This window comes from Bombus vancouverensis, chromosome 2, assembly GCF_051014615.1.
Source record: "Bombus vancouverensis nearcticus chromosome 2, iyBomVanc1_principal, whole genome shotgun sequence".
NCBI classification, from domain to species: domain Eukaryota; kingdom Metazoa; phylum Arthropoda; class Insecta; order Hymenoptera; family Apidae; genus Bombus; species Bombus vancouverensis.
In genome coordinates this window covers 10,744,505-10,761,993 of record NC_134912.1, presented here as the reverse complement: position 1 = coordinate 10,761,993, position 17,489 = coordinate 10,744,505, and the positions used below count along the sequence as shown (strand labels likewise).

The 17,489-nt window shown below is 36.9% G+C and overlaps 1 protein-coding gene across 2 annotated transcripts; it reads right to left on the bottom strand.

Moving 5' to 3' along the window:
• Positions 1–767: 767 nt before the first annotated feature.
• Kr (krueppel) lies at positions 768–16,633 on the bottom strand. 2 transcript variants are annotated; one of them, XM_076626098.1, is made up of 4 exons: positions 16,526–16,633; positions 11,267–11,942; positions 9,286–10,113; positions 768–4,709 (listed from the first exon to the last, which is right to left on the bottom strand). In XM_076626098.1, the coding sequence occupies exons 1-3, from the start codon at positions 16,563–16,565 to the stop codon at positions 9,300–9,302; spliced, it is 1,530 nt and encodes a 509-aa protein (XP_076482213.1). In that variant the 5' UTR covers positions 16,566–16,633; the 3' UTR covers positions 768–4,709; positions 9,286–9,299. The 2 variants fall into 2 exon arrangements, with proteins under 2 accessions (XP_076482213.1, XP_033201195.1); XM_033345304.2 differs by having other exon boundaries at positions 768–10,113.
• Positions 16,634–17,489: the final 856 nt, after the last annotated feature.

The following is a 17,489-nucleotide window of genomic DNA, read 5'->3' as shown; positions in this document are numbered from 1 at the left end:
TCGTCGAATTGAATGGCGCGCAGCTGAATGCAGCTCGTGCAGCAACGTTTCGCTCGAAAAACGAGCGAAATAGACGCGAGCATCGGAGGTGGAAGAGAGACGCGGAGTGGTTCACGGGCGCAGTTTTTTAGTATCCACCCCTTTTCACCCTCTCTCTCTACCATTTTTTTTTTCTTTTTTTTCGTTTTCCTACAATATCGGGCGTTGCTGTTGCAAGATGCAACCTCGGATGAGTTGTGAAAATATTGACGCTTTGTGGGCCGCGACAGTTTATTCGGGTCCTCGCCTCGCGGTCCTTCAGGGGATAATAGACACTGGATTTTTATCGATGGGTTCCCGAGAAACATCGATGGATCGCCGGTTCCTATGGAATCTGTTAACTTGACTAGCATAACTCCGCTATGGTTCCAGGTATGGCAGATTATACCGACGATGATCGGTTTCGTCGAGCGAAGCGCATCGAATATATAATATCGATGTTCGGACAATTGAACGATCAAATTAAATACATTTGCGCTCTGACCGAGGAATAGCGGAGAATTATCTACTTACCATGGCCACAATGATTCGTCATCGTGAATGTAGTATCTCTAGATCGTGTATTGGAAGAATGATTAATTGTGATGATTCTTTCCATAAAATATTAATCAGTATGAATATTTCTTAATATTTACGCACTCATACCTGGTTGAAGAACTCGAGAGAGTCCATCTTGACGATCTATTTAGACAGATAGGTGATGTGAGAGGAAAAAGAAAAGGCACGAGAACGATTAAACAGTGAGTTTTTAATAATAAAAATATTTTGACAGACGTCAACTCGATGGGAACATTCATTACAATGAGTGGCGGTGGTTTGCGGTATGATTCGCGAGAAATCCGGCATAGACTTTTGGTGAGAGTTAAAGAGGGGATTTGTGTGATTTGGTAGGATCGATAAAATTACAAGTAAACGCCATTATAATACAAAGAATCTGTTTTTCTGTTTCATTTTTCGTTTTCCTATTTCCAATGTAGGAATTCGACGATCGACAGCGAAATAGCGCGGTATGATCATGACGATGACAATAATTAATAATAATTAATAATGTTTAATAATAATAACTACGGGTAGAATACTATGATTAATTATATTACTTAAAAAACGGTCTATTCGTATTTGTACGCGTAATATCTTTCTTTATAATACCCCGTTTCTTCTTTCCTCTTTCTTTATTTTACTTCTTCTTTTCACTTTAGTTTCTCTTTTTTTCCCTCTTTCCTTATCTATTTAGGAATACTATTAAAAATCAGTCTTGTGGTTCAGATATATTAGGTGTCTGGTGAGGTAGTGTCAGTTTCATAGTATACATCGAGTGCCACTTGATTCGCCGATACGCCACGTGTTTTTGCTTTTTCTATTTTTTTTATTTTTTTTATTTTTTTTTTTTTTAGAAAAGAAATCTTCGATCGATCGTACACGACGTGTCTCTTAACGAACAAATTCTATCTTCTTCTCGCTTCTATTCAATGACGTGTACAGATATACAAACATTGTTTGCAGGCATGTGTTTACGCGTGCAAAATTTCTATTACAGAAAATCTTTATAACAAACGGTTGATAAATCGAGTTAGTAAATCTCTGCAAAGTTTCATGCACACAAATGACAAAATATCGTAATTTTGCAACGAGATTATGTGGTTCGACAGCTTTCAATTTCCACCCACGCACACACACACGCACACACACGCGCGTATATTGATGTAATGCATACATGCTATCGTATGATTCTAATACTAAAAATAAGAAATAATCCAATTGCACAGTGTCATCACTGTAAAATGTCTACGAATTATTGTACGTCAATAATAACATTACATCGTGTAATGACGTAACGAATATGATATAAAATAGAAAACATTTGGAAATGTTGTAAATATAACAGTAGTTGAAAGACGTTAGAATATACAACACAGGATATAGTAACTTGTATAGGATGTTTATGAACGGTGGCTGCAGACTGTTTGCTGTCATTGAGAAACTTTGTATGCCTTGGATACACGCCTGCGGACAATGTTAACTTTAAAGCTGGTATCGTTAGGTAAACTTTACAATAGTTTGGGTTGAGTTACTTGTTCTTTGAGTATATATTACATACGTAAGTTAATCCAGTGACTTATCGAACAAAAATTCCAATATAGATTTAGATGTCATCTGTTAGAACTACATTGTTATAATCATTGTATAAAGTCAAACGAAGTTACAGGTAGTATTTTTCTAAAATTGTCATAAAACAAAAGAATAGTTATCTACGAGATACTGATACATCTAAAGACACCAAACCAATTTACCTAATGATCCTCACTGATATTCACCACGTGCGACATAGTACAAATAGAAAATAGATCAGAAACTAAATCTCAGCTATTACATTTATCTGTAACTTAACAATATCAGATTCGAAGAGTTTGTCATCTTCCGACGTATGAAAAATCAAAGAATGTCCATAAGAAACGTGCACAGCGATCGACATTTCGAACAGTATACGTGTATATGGCGCCCAATCTCAAGTAGCCTTCGTTTAATTAGAGTAGCGAGAATATCGTCTATCCGTAAATACTGCGGAACACTGTTAATCAACGTTTATAGTAGTAGTTTATAGGCATAAAATTTGTATTTGTACCGTGTGTATGGCGACGTTCGCGCGCGCGCGCGTGTTCGAAGCATTTTCACATGGTGAAAGTATAGAGACGATACTCACGTTCGTTTGGTCACCATAGAGAATAAACAACCCGCAATAACGAACATCGAGATTAACCGTATTTGAATTTGCGCGCGAACGATCGACCGGCTCGTGCATACGTGATTAGCGTCTGCGTTGACTGTACAAAATTATAACTATATACGTATAATTCTAGTTACATAGATACAGAGAAGTATACACCATAGGTACGTAATGTTTAATCGAGTATTCGAGCGATCGGAAGTGACAGACGCCGACTCGAATACGTTTCCCTCCGACTTGTTCAATCGAGTAATAAATATTAAATTTTTTCGTTTGTCATATCGTACAGATATTACTACGCGTTTAGGAGATAAATCGATAATGATATACGTGATCGCTAATACAGATTATATTATACAGATTAGCTTATAGTCTGTGATAAATATCGTATGATTTCTCGTATTAATGTACATTGTATTCGAGTTTCACTTCCGCTAACTCGCGATTCCCGAACTTTTTCTTTGCGATACACATTGTATTCGATATAGTGTTATAGTATGACACAAACATATAGTAATCATATGTATACGTACGTTCTTTTTTCCCTTGTACATTAAGATTAAAAGGACAACAACGATAATGATTATTACGACAGTAGGTAGGACAAGCGATAATTCTATTTTTTTTCTTTAAATACAAATAGGTACTCGACGCGAGACTTCCGTTTTTATCTTTAATCCGTTAATTCTTTTCGTCTAATCTTCGGCTATTATTTTCAGTGATTCTGGTCTGTTTACAAAGAAACATAGAAAACAATTGGCCCGTATATATGAACCGATATATAGCGGGCCGACAGGAACGTAATTTCACCAGTATCAATTCGGAACTAACAACCATTAACTAGGAATCGATCTCTTTCAAGGTACCGTGTTTCAGAAATCGTCGTCGGGTAGAATGTATCGTCCACGAATGGAAATTGACTGGCAAGAAGAAAAAAAAGAACGAATCATACGATTTTACTTTATTCCTTTTCCTGTTTCCCCTTTCCTCTTATGGTATCAATTTTTCGCCATTTGCTTCGTGGATTTTATCTATTCGACGACGTAAATTCTACAGAATGACGTATATAAAACTAGGATAGAGCGTAGTTCGCCTCTCGTTACGTTATTAAACTTCCATTTAAAATTCGATCTTTCAAACAACTGATCGATGTCGTGCAAAACAGAATCGACGAGCGTACCGTGCTCTTAGCTTTAACTACCGAAAGACTATTTATCTTTTGCGAATATATAATCTACTCAATGGCACATAATTATAGAAAAAACAAATGGCAATCAAACGAGGAACATGATATTATTGCGGTACTGCGTAGTTTAATGGAATCTATGTTTAGTATACGTTTATTTTAACACGATCAATAGTGCGCAGGTGGTGTAGATGATTTCACTAAAATAGCTATTTTAGTGATTGTAAAGGTTTCCTAAGAAATATTTCAATTTTTATATTAACCTTTATCATATATCATATGATTAATGTATAACTTAAAAACGATCTTATTAAAATGCAAATTCTCAATGATACTAAATTAATTCAGTTTTAGATTATTTTCTAGAAATAGACTCATAATAAGAAATTAAAGAATTCAATATATGAGAGAATTCTTAGCCAAGAATTATTTTACATTTTTATTTTTCCTTTTTACCTTCTCTATTAATAGAGAATGAACCATCTCATATCAGAAAACACATTAACAAAAACAAGTTATAATACAAACTATTTTTGTAACTATTATCATCACAAGTCACTGTTGCAAGCATAAATCTTTATATGCAACGATATTCTACTTTTATATTCGCCTTTCGAACTGCTATACGATTCGGTGATTAGTTTGATTAAGTTAAAAGCTCACGTTGATTTTCAATGACAACGACATTGGTCCTTCATCCATAGATTATTATTACTAGGCTGCGAACTTTCATGCGAATTTATACTTTTATGAAGAGAGCTGTAAAAATGAAAATTAAATAGGAGAAAATCATTGTAAATTTTAAATATTCTAAACAATATTTATACCCTTGTACGTTATAAAAATTCGTAGTTTAATTGTTATATATCGAATTGTTATATGTCGAAAAGCGAATTGAAGGATTAACGGTACGCTCGCATATTACAAGAAAAACCGCAATTTATAATATTCTTTTATCTTGTATATCGCTTTATTTTGAAGTTGAGTCTCTCTAAATATACAATACACCTGGGATTCGGGGTGGTTTTTGCTTTTCTCCGGGGTACGAGGCCGGAGCTTACTGACCTCTGTCGCTGTTACTCGAATAGCTGTCGATGTTAAAATCAATTGACGTCTATTTAAAGACGAACTAATGGACGAACAAACGGAGAAGAAAAATATCTTTTATTCAAAATAAATGAAACATTCTATTTCATTCGAAACGATATATAAACAAATACAGCATGATAGAATTAACAGATTGTAGCAGTGGTACTAACTCGACTTTTTTGGAAATTCCTAAATTTCATTGCTCGGATACATGTATCGATTTCACTTACGCTTTTCAAAAGTGTGACAAATTCTGAAATATTAGCTTTTAGGATAATCGTCTTATTCGAATAAAAATTGAAATTTAAGGGAAGGTAATTTAAAGATGACATTTTTATAACTTGTTAACGACGTCGACCTGATGCGTTCCCATTGAACACTTAACATCCTTATTTCTTATCGAATTGTTCAGTAAGATATTTGGTTGTTTTCTGTGCAGTTCAAACAAGTGTAATTATACATTGATGGTAAAAACATAAATCCATGAAATGTGTTGTATAGTACCATTTATTAAAAAATGTATATGAAAAGTATCGTGTCGGTCTGCTCTCGACCGTAATTTGTATCACATGTGTCGTAATAATCTTAGAACTACAATGCAAAATAAAAAATAAACAATGAATGATTTGAAAGTTCTTACGTTACATATACATTCTCCTACACACTGTAGTGTAAGCCGTGAGTTTTTCCTATAATTTCCAAAGGAAAGGAAATTTTTGGTACGTAGAAGCAGTGTAATGAGCGATCAAAATGTTTAGCTGGAAAGAGCTCGAGAGATGCTTCGTAACACGTGTATAAAAGGGCGAAAACGCGCGGTCTCAAAGAGGGAGGAAGAGGCAAGTGGGCTGGAAAATGCTCCTCGAAAGCTTGGAACGTGAATAACGAGTGAGAAGTGCGGATGAGTCGGGACCTTTGGGAAAGAATGTGGCGAAAGTGTAACGCAACGGCTATGGATTCTGTTTCCCCGGTACGACCCCAACTATATTTTCACTTTCGAAAAGAGAAAGTCCACCGATTAATTTCCAAATTTATTTCTTCTACGTCAGTTAACTGTTTACGTTTGCTTTGTGCTTCGATCGTCGATTATCGTGTCTCGTTGATAATTATGATTTTAAGATATAGATATAAAATCGATTCAATTCAAAGTTTAAATTAAAGACACATTTTCAAAAACATATGTACCAGTAAGTTTTATCTCTTAGTAGAATTATCAAGCAAAATCTCATTCTTAATATGCTAAATTATCTTCAAACGCTATCTTTAATGATTCAAACTTTTTTTATGAAAAAGAAGGAAAAAGTATCGGTTTAAAAGACGATTCTCTAGATCCGTAGAGAATCTACATCTTAGTCTATATCCTAGGAGAAGTGAAAGAAAACTTTGGTATTTTTAGATCAAAATAATTCATTTGCTCGAAAAACCCTATTAACATTATTCATCGAAAAGCTAATTCTGAATTACGAGATATCTAACACAAAATGATGTGAACGCGAGATTTAACGAAGACCTAAACGAAACAGAGTCGAACATCCAGTGAAGAAATTGTTCTTCGCACGAGCCGGACCTTCTTTCGTTCCTTCTCTTACGAAATGGTCGTACGAATGGAACGGAAGCAAAACGAGGGCAATTTGTGTGCTCGGGAATGTTTCGTGCGACACTTGCAGGAAATGCAGACGAGGGTACCTACTTCTCTTGTCCTTTTATGTCATCGAAAAACCGAACGGTATACAAAGTACATCGTGTTATATTACGCTTGGCTTCGGCGTTACAATTTCAGAAACAAGAAATGGGGCCCAGTTAGACCCGGAAGAGGGAGGATGAAAGATGTTACCACGACCACTTCTCGCGTCCCCAAAAAGAGTCCTAGGACTGACCCATGGAACAATGAGTCGAAATGGCCTCGAACCACGCCGATGAAATTTGCATGCTGACCGGTGAACATAAATCAGAGGACCATTGAGGCAAAGTTGGCACAGGCTATCCGCTAGAAAGTCGACGACGGATGGAGGGATGCTTTATCTCGTTTCGAAGACGACCACCGGCTGCGAATTTTCGGCACGCGGCTGTGTGTATCATTGCGAAAACTGGTTCGCGCGAAACAGACGGCCGCCGTAGTCTAAGCAACAAAAGATCGTTCTCCTTCGAGCAACCGGCTGCCTGTTAGAAAAAAAGATGGAAATCGGAGAAGAAAAGATGGTCCCTGATTGTACAACGAGAATGAACAGAGAACACGTATCCTTCGTGAAACGAAGGATTCTCGTTCAAGGATCCACTCGCAGGCTTCGATCATTGTACGGATTAATGCGAATCGAAATCACGCCGGAAGATCGTCTTACGGGTTGAATTTTTTGCGAAGGCGAATGTAAATCAAGGGTGATTCGGGTTTTTTGATTCTTCGCTCTTGCGAGATGATTTTTGAACTCTGATGTGTATATTCGCGTATAGAAGAATACGTAGAGTGATTTCTGCTATATTCCATAAAATAGTGTTTTGCTATTTATTGTCACTGAAAATTCAATGCATCTTTCTAAGTTATGAAAGCATATATTAATTTAATTTATTGTGAAGCGAGACGGATGACTCTTAAGAATAGAAATCCAAAGACTTAATTAGAAGATTTTTAAGAAATTAAATTCAAATTCTCGAAATCTTAACTTACATTACTATGACTTTTAATTCGCCGTATAGTGCGAAAATTTGTGGCTATTTTCTCGATTGTTAGTTGGGAATCGGAGAAGTGTATGTAGATATAAAGCTTGTGAAGATAGCGATTGATATTCCATGAATTTTAATCAAACTCTAGCGTTAAATGTGTTTTAACATTTAAATGCAATGATAGTGCAATATTTAAATATATCGAAGTCAATCTTTTGTGTCACAATTCTCTTACTTTAATATGAAATAAAGTATTTCGTTAGCGAAAGGCATGATGCTAGAGGTATACGTTTGAGGGTGCAAATCAGAAGCAGTAGAAGACATCTCGAGCTCGTTCTCGGTGTTACGTAACAAAAAATCATGCTGATACAGTCGGAAAGTATGAGTAGTTCTAACAGTTATGATCTCAGTTACACGCGTACATGTACTTCAGATAACTTACTTGTGTGGTACCGTTACAGACAAAATTAACTTAAAAAGGGCATTGTAAAAACGTCTTATACATTGCATAAAGTTACATTTCTCATAAAAAAAAAAAAAAAAAATAACGGAAGGAAGACGAGAAATTGAAAATCGACAAAGAATGCTGAGAAATATAAAAGAATTAAAAAAAAAGAACAATGGTGTCGACAGCTTAACAAATCAGTGAAGTGCGAAAGCGACAGAGGACCAACGAACCGATGTCACTCCCCCCCGCTACTTTTACTGTCAGAGGAACTTGTATACCAGTACATTCATTCCGTAATTTCTAGTTTTATTTTTCGATTCTCTCTCCAATCATTTACACGTGCACATATGTACATATGTGTCGAACACAATCACGCTCACATTTACACGAACGGAGACATGTACTTGCAAACTGTATATAGCTTGCGTCTGCCTCTCATATCTTTATTACTATCTAAGTAATATTAATATCTATCTAAACTCATTATCGCGGCTTTCATCGAAAAACGAAACACGCGAAACTACAGCGACCAACTAAATACACAATTATCTCTCAGTTTCTTTGTTGTCGCGTAATTATGTACACGAAGGAAATAAATCAACAGCTGAGAAAAGAAAATCCTGGCCGCTTTTCCTCTCGTATCTATAATATCGATCAATTTTCTTCTTTTTTCATTGCCAAAAAGATTCACGTCCCTGAATGTTTGTTCCATTGTGTATAAATTACACGTTTTACGTAGAGGATACTCGTAGATCTGCCAATACGCTACTCGACATCTATCTTTCACTTCCCCCCTTGCCTCGTATAGGTACAGTAATAATTAATAATCATTTATAATAATATAATATATATATCTATAAAAAGCATCTTAACAATAGTGACTGTGAACCGGTGCGTGGAGGATTCAGTGTGAGGATTCAATTCGATTCGTGAGCCTGTCGGGACTCGATTCGCCTTGCTATCCAATATAAACGAGAAACTCCATTTTTCTCCCTTCTGACGATCTCTTTCTATTTCTTTCTCCCCTTATATCTTTTCCTTTGCCCACCCTAAAAACCTTGGAGTAGCGTTTTTCCTTGGGTAGAAGCGTCGAACCGAGATAAAGTACAGGATGGCTTTTCTACAAGTATTATGTCTACGTACCCCTAAAGACTCCACTAGGACGCGTGGCCGACATTAGCCGCGGCAGTGTTTCCAAGGGATGCGAAGTGCGTATATTTGTTGTGGTGATTTTGAACAAAAACAGCATTCGAGCTGGACGTTTCTGACATCATATCGATATCATCCTCCTCCTCTCCGTGAATGGTGTCACTGCTTGGGCTACGACTTAATGGTGAGTCACTGATACTATTTGACTGAGAATGTGGCCTGCACTGAGACTGCATACCGGTTGACATAGATAAGTCTTCTGGTTCTGTTTGCTCTGGTAGATCCACAGGAATATCAGCTAAATTCAGTGGTATGGGCATAGAATTGCCGATGACAGGACTTGCTAACTGATTATTTAACTGCTGCACAGGCCTAACTGAAGCACTTGTTTTTCTGTTGACCAATGATGATGCTTCGGCTTCCTCTACTTCTACGTCGATATCAATGTCGATATCCTCATCTAAATCGTCGCTTGCCAAGGACGGAGAGGCAACCTGTGTCCTCGTTACTTGTCCAGAGTTGATACTGGTGCCACACTTGTGATGTATCAGGTGGTGCCTTCGTCGGAATCGCATCTGGCAGTGTTCGCATTCGAACGGTTTCTCGCCCTTGTGGATCAGTAGATGAGCTTTCAGTTGATTTGAGTCACTGAACTTGGCTGAACATAACTCGCACGCGTATGGACGTTCACCAGTGTGCACGCGCAAGTGGCGACGCAGGTTGGCTACTTGGACGAATTGGCGATCACAGTGGCTGCAGTGGTAAGGCTTCTCGCCCGTGTGAAGTCGCATGTGGGTCTTTAGATGATGGTCCCGCGTGAATCTGCATTACAAATGTAATGATTTCCTTCTTAATTTTGGAAGATTTGACTCTGGATCCTTTAATTGGATAATTGGAAGTTAAATGCACTCTGCTAAAAGGTGAAAGGATACGGTAAGTATAGGATAAATGTAGTATATTGCGTTTGTAAAAATATAGAAAAATTTTGATGTAGGATAGTATGTTGAAAGGGTTCAACCTTTGGTCAATGGAATAAATACTGTGCACCTCAAAGCTGGTATCTTGACTTTTATCTGTATCGTTTCCAGATACGTTTCAAATGGAAATATTGCGCCCGCAGATTTGCATGTTCAGAATTCTGAATAAGGAATAGTAGCACAAAGTAAACACGAGGCGAAGAAATAAGCAATATACGTCAATGGGAAAGAATTCACGATGAGTTTTACTTTTTCAATGACTTTAAGCTTATTTCGTTTTTATTAAATCATGCAAAAGCTAACTAACGTTATGTTATCTCAAACAGATACGAATGGGATTCTATTCAAGAATAACACTGATCTAATGTCATATATTTATCATACATTAATATTATTACTGAGCATCGTACAAAAATTGATATTTTTGAAACAACTTGAAAATCAAGTGAGAAATTTATATTAAGATATATAACCACGGAAAACATTTCCAAGAAAATGTTATCGTACTACGTTCTTGTCATTTTAATTTTCTTAGTAATGAAATCTTTATTCTTGCTTTCTGTCGTGCGTCATTGATGACGCAGTACGAGACACATTAACACGATTGCTTAACTTGTTTCACTAAAAATAAGACCTTCGCACGTGATATTTTATATCTTATATTTGATATCAATGCCAGTCAACATTTTAACATATCGAGATCACCATCACCCAGAGATTCTATTGCGTAACAAAAGTTACAATTTTGCGATGATATGAAGTGCTTCGATTGTTACATAAAAAATGTATAGTCCTAGTTAAAAAGATATGACCTTAGAAAAAAATTACTTTCAGGGCAGAAATTCATAACATTCGTTATTACAAACCAATCAATTTTATTCTGATATAATTTTTTATATCGATGAGAGAAACTATATAAGATGTTAAGTAATCTAAAATGAATTTAATACTCATATTAAAATACGTATGAAGAACAATCATTCTCTTCCTAAACTCACCTTTTGTGACATTCCGGACACTCGAAAGGTTTCTCACCGGTGTGGGTGCGTTCGTGGTTTTGCAGCACGTGCTTATAGCCGAACGATCTGGAGCACACTCCACAGGTGAACACCTTGTCCCTTCCGTCCTTGCCCGCTTCGGGACTGATTGAGCTTGGTGGGCTTAAAGGCGCTGAGCCCTCTAACGGTTGCTGTACAGTATCCACTTTCGACTTTTGCGATTTCCTCTTGGTCGTCTGACCTCTCTTCGTGATTTTATCACCACTACTAGTTACTACGCTGTTAATATTGTTATTGTTATTTGTGACGCCATTATTGGCGCGTTTGGACGTAGATTTACTGCTCAACGCGGGTGATACAGATCCTGGTGAGTGGTGAAGCGGTGACGGAGGTGAGGATGCGGTGGGTGGAGCCCAACCACTGAATAAAGTCTGGTGGTGTCCGTACAGAGACGGGCTGGAGGCTAATGTCGCGTGCAACGACACGGGAATTCCTGCAGCCATCAGAGCTGCTGTTCTACTTGCAGCTAGCAATTGCTGAGGTGTGAGTATAGATAAACCTGGCGCTGTGTTACCCATTCCAGGGAACATCACTTGCGACGTGTTGTTCAACGGTGACGACAATGGTTGCTTCTCCGATTCTTGCTTCATGTCGAGGTGCTGCCCGGCTGCAAGTCCTGAAATATTATTGTTGTGCTAATATTGGTGTAAAATTTCGTCAATTTTTACAAATATGGATTTAATATGTAACATTATGACCATAACTGATATTGATATCAATATGGTCTATGTTCAATTTTGAGAAATGTTTTCGCGACCTTTCGTTTGTGTTATACGATTCATTAGCAAAAGAGGAAAATTTGTTGAATGGTAATTGATTACAAACAAGATAATTACGTATTATAACAGAGAAAGTTGAATACTAGTACTGAACACTGACAAAAATAATTCTGCTTTAGTTAGGACATATAGACTTTCAAGTGTTTCTTATTTCTACACTATCAATGTTACAAGAGCTTCAAAAAAGGCATACACAAACATTGACCTTCATTTTAGATAACTACTACATTAACCAATAATCATGAAATTCCTGTCAACTATCATTTCCTACACTTCTCTTATAATATATCAAATAAATGGATAAAACGAATTTAAAAATGTCAGTTTTGATTTTCGATTGAAAATATTGATTTTATAAAATACGAATACAAGATAGCTATCTTCCTAGCAATAAAAATTAAAAAAGGTCGACTTCTGGATACAGATCTTCGCAAGTTGCCTGGCGTTCTGACGAATAGCGTGGCGTTTCACAACAAATCGCGTGGTGTGGCCCGCTGGCTACGAGAGACGCGAATACGATGCGCGAAAAAGGACGAGCGTTTGTACGTGTACGGAATCGTACGACGATCTTTTCTCCCGCGTGCTCCACAGTGTGTCTGTATTTTCCTCCTTGTCACTCCCTCGCAGCCCTCCCACACACGTTCCTCACACGTGAGCGAGAAGCACGGTCCTCCTCCATTCACTCACACTCTCGTACGGCGGCGGTTCATTCATAAGCCTCGACTTCCCACCCACGTCACCGCGATGTACCCGCCTCTCTTCGACTTGAGGCCAACGACTCTGTGAAAGTGCAGGCCGTGCCTGCATTCTACGAACATCTCCACGTGGTTTTCCGCGTACACGTCGGATTTTCCACGTTTTTTCTTTCGCGTACAAATGGAATTCTCGCGAATTTCCGTGTAAAAACTGAATTTCGAAGAATTTTCAGTGTAGAAATTTCTTGGCGTGAAAAGCATGTTTTTTTTGGGAGATCTTAGAGTAGAAATTCTCTAAAAACGAACGTCTTGGGGTTTTGGCATAAAAATTGAATTTCAAAGAATTCAAGTAGAAAACCAAATTTGTGGAAGTTATCACGTAGAAATTAAATTTTTGGGAATATTCAACGTCGAAGAATTTTTCCTACAGGGAACGAAACTTTTTCGAAGTTCTCACGTAGAAATTGCATTTTGAAGATTTTTCACAGAAACCGTACTTTCAGGACTTTTCATATAGAAATTGTATTTTTGGAGGTGTTTCTACGAAGAAATCTAATTTTTTCGAGGTATGAAATGTATACGGTAGTATAAGAACTCGGAGTTTCATTGTTTATAGAGAATCGTGTTTTCTGCTTAAGAAACAGTGATATTGGAACTCTGTTTTTAAATGTTAAAAAATAAAGATTCTTAGCATATTCGTCTTTTAAAATAAAGCAATTTAAGTGAAGAAGATATTACGAAAGATAATTTTAACATCCTCGAAAAAAAAAAAGAGAGCAACCCTCGTATTAGGGTTACACCTTCCGATGATTGCTTATTCGCGTGATTGGCAAGGCTCGACGAGGTAATTGAATTAATAAGAGGCTCGCTTTACGAAATTAGCGGATGCAAGAGATATTATGATAACGACGAAATAATAATTCGATGGTGCATTTACATCGGAGAGTGATCGTTTTCCTTCGAAGTTTTACTTCTTATTCGCAGAAGGAATAAATCGACATCGGGACTTAAATCGTAATTATTCGAAGACTTCTGTCTAACTGGCCACTTGCAATCTACATGCAAGATGAGACGAAGTTTAATTTAAGGAAACAATGAATCAACCGGCCATGGCGGTTCAGCCCGCCACTTACTAATTAATGGACCGTTTAGAAGGGGAACTGTAATGAGACCCAGTTGAATCAATAAGGGCGAGTAAGATCTATTCTCTTTTCTTCTCTTACCCTAAAACCTCCCTTAACGTGGCCTAAGATTCTTACAGCCTACAATCGCCGTTTCCCGGCAACACGACGAGAAGTACCGCCCCGCTCGCATCCCTACCCTAATTGGTCGCAACCCCAATATTCCATTCCGAATCCCTTTCCCTTAGGTCCGAATAAAAATTTCTTCTTCGCTGCCAGCCTCCTTTACTTCTGAACATGGAACGTAATCTCAATAAAGACTGAAAAATACATGGAATATATATTTATAAAATCTGGTCGATTCTATAAATAAAGTAGTATGTAGTTTTCTGTTAGACCATTATCTTAATTTGATTTTAATAGAATTTGAATTCTACTTAGCGACCTTTTAGCTATTCAGAGGCTGATCAAGTTCATAAATCGGAGAATAGAAAAATGTGATGATAATTACAAACACTATTTCATAAAATTTTCCTTCAAAGGTACAATAATCTTTTTATTTTCTTGCAACAAATAAAGTTAAAAGAAAGTAATTTATTTTTTTAAGAAGTTCAATACCAAGTTTGATTATACATAATCGAACATCAAAATATCCAAATGTACATGATTCTTGGGCAATTTTTTTTCTTACACCAGTCTGTTTATCTTTCTACATATTCATTAAGCAATGACGAATGGCGTTGACGTTATATATATATTATGAAAGATAGTACATGAATTATGGAACCTACAGGAAACTACTTCTAAGAATAAATTAAATAAATGAAGAAATATACGAAACTGTTTGCCGTATATGGTAACCGAATAATGATGCTATAAATAAGTCCGTTTCATTTCCTTTAAGTTCCTTTCATTAACAGAATCATACACTTCTCATAATATTTTCTGTACAACATAGGATTTATATTATAGATTAGTCAATCATACCTATTTCACGAGATCATACATCGAGTAATAGCAACAAGAAATCACATATTATTCTATTAACAATGATTTTTTCATACTTCTTTCTAACTTAAGAATTTTGTACAGGACAATAAGATTGGCTAAAGAAAATACAATTGGTTAAAGACTAACCTCAAGATCATACTTCGATTAATCGAAACGAGGAATCGCATATTACTACATTACTGATTACAGACTCTTTCATAGAAACACATGATTGCCTAAAGAAAGTGCAAAGATCAACTTTCGACTAATCGAAACAAGAAGTCACGTATATATATATCCGTATAACAACAATTCTTCTAAATTATTTCTACAAATCTAAAAAGTTTCTTAAAAATAGAAGAAATATAATTATGTACGTTGAAATAATAAGCAAAGATTAATAAGATATCAATTCTATTCAAAATATCATTTATCTAACAAACTTACATGCGAATGACCGTTAGCTAATCGAATGTCGATTCGATTCAATCTGATTCTGTAACTAAAACGCGTTAGTCGAATGCGCAACACAAGTTGGCGCGCGCGCGTAGAGAAAATATACCGTTGCACTTTGTTTATAACCTAGAAAACGTGTTCACAACGGACGCCGGCGGTGCACTTCACGTTTTCGAGCATTTTCGTTGCAATCACACGGTGGCATGGTTATTTTCGGACGACGGTTGCAACCGCGAAACTCGTCGAGTCTCATTTTCCTAAAGCGAGCTCTCCTCTCCCTTCCGTCGAGCAATTTCACGTCTTCCTGGCTTATTGATGTTTACAATGTGTCACAACACGACTGTGTCGCCGCGAGCACTTTTAGACTTTGGCGGTATGCCAGTTTGTCGTTAACATGTCCCTTAAGCTAGAAAAACTTTATTCATTCGTCTTTTTTCATGATTGTATCCACTTCGTGGAACATGATAAATACATAACGCGATTGTGTAACTGCACGTCTCTTTCGGTACAAAACAAAGAAAAAGTGGTATCACCTTGGCCGTGTGTCAAAACAAACGCGAAACGAGAAACTGCGAATGCCTTTTGTTTTCGACCGGATGTGACGCGTGTTATACGCGATGAAACTCGTATTTATGAAACATTTAGATTGGGAATTGGCTTGTGCGGAAGATGAAATAAACGTTGGTGTCGATTGCAATATCTTTCCAAATTGGAAATTCTACCACAAACATTAACCTTTTCATAGCCACAATTGAAATTTTTGCCAAATAATAAGAGTCAGTATAAAGCATTAGATAGAACATATGTCTATTTTAGTAAAACCGATTTAGTCTTTTTATTGTGTGAATTGGTAAATAGAAATAGTAAGGGTTATAGTTTTTATGTAGAAAGTATCTTTGAAAATTAATATTTGTCAAATTTAATCCTTGTTTTTCTATATGATATATATATATATATATATATATATATGATATATATATATATATATATATATATATATATATATATGTGATAGTTATACAAATAGTCGAAATCATACGCGTGATTTTAACTGCTGACGAAAATAGTTTTTACAAAAAGTGAAAGGGTTGATGGAAGATTGTGTGTTAAATAGTGCAACACAGAGTAGTGGGCCTATTGACAAGCGGGAATTCATACCTGCATTAATCTGCGCCTCTTGAAGATAAGACAGTGCCATTCTATGATCCGTGTTACGTGTTTTCACTATGACACTCCATCCACTTCTGTACACAATGCGCGAACACTTCCGACGATAGCAGAGAACGAGATGTATAGACGAACGCTTATACGTATAACCTAACAAACAGCGACACTGCACAAACAAAGAGCGTGGTCGAATGAAACGAATGGATCGTTTCTAAATGTTGTTCCTGTTTCCAATATTTCTTCAAAATCAATTCTTCCTTTCGTCTCGGAGTCAAGGCAGTTAAACGCGGAAAAGCGGCGCGAGAGATCACCGAAATTTTATTCATCGAACTTATATCAAATATAATGATATATTTGTCTTGATGACTGTCGTCTCTGTCGACGTTCTCGACAAAACTGGCGCGTGTCTCGCGGAACCGAACGTCCTAAAAGAAATGAAGAGCAAAAAAAAGGAGGAAAACAAGAACAGAAGAGAAAACAAGGTATGTAAAAACGTGATACTACTCTACTATAAACAACAAATGTCGCCGTCCGACTACAAGGAACGACGACAACCAACGACGTTACTCTGGGCTGACCTAACCCAATACTAACTGACAATCGAGTCGCGCTCTCTGTAGTCAAACATCCCCCACCGCCTTACTTCCAGCCTCCCCACTACCTCCTGTTCCCCCTACTATTCACAGACTTTTCTACCCTCTCGAATAGCAACCCTAGATGCGCGAGTCGCACCAAACGTGCCTCTTTGGGGGATAAGGCAAGCCTAACGCGTGTTAGACGAAGATACATAGAATGGAAGACGTAAAGGGTAGCGTGAGAGAAAAGATATACACTTGGAATACGTACTCGGTGAAATGATGGACGAGGATAGAACGTTGCATAGAAAGAGAACGTTATATTAGAGCGTTAGATTCAAAAAGAGAAAGGAATAGAGTAAACGAGAAACGAGACAGGG

Excerpts from the sequence above, each read along its gene's own strand:
- Kr (XM_033345304.2), bottom strand. The coding sequence starts at position 16,565 with ATGGCACTGTCTTATCTTCAAGAGGCGCAGATTAATGCAG. Across the intron at positions 11,943-16,525 it reads AGAGGCGCAGATTAATGCAG|GACTTGCAGCCGGGCAGCAC; the intron begins GTATGAATTCCC and ends ATAATATTTCAG. Across the intron at positions 10,114-11,266 it reads TGTCCGGAATGTCACAAAAG|ATTCACGCGGGACCATCATC; the intron begins GTGAGTTTAGGA and ends TTTGTAATGCAG.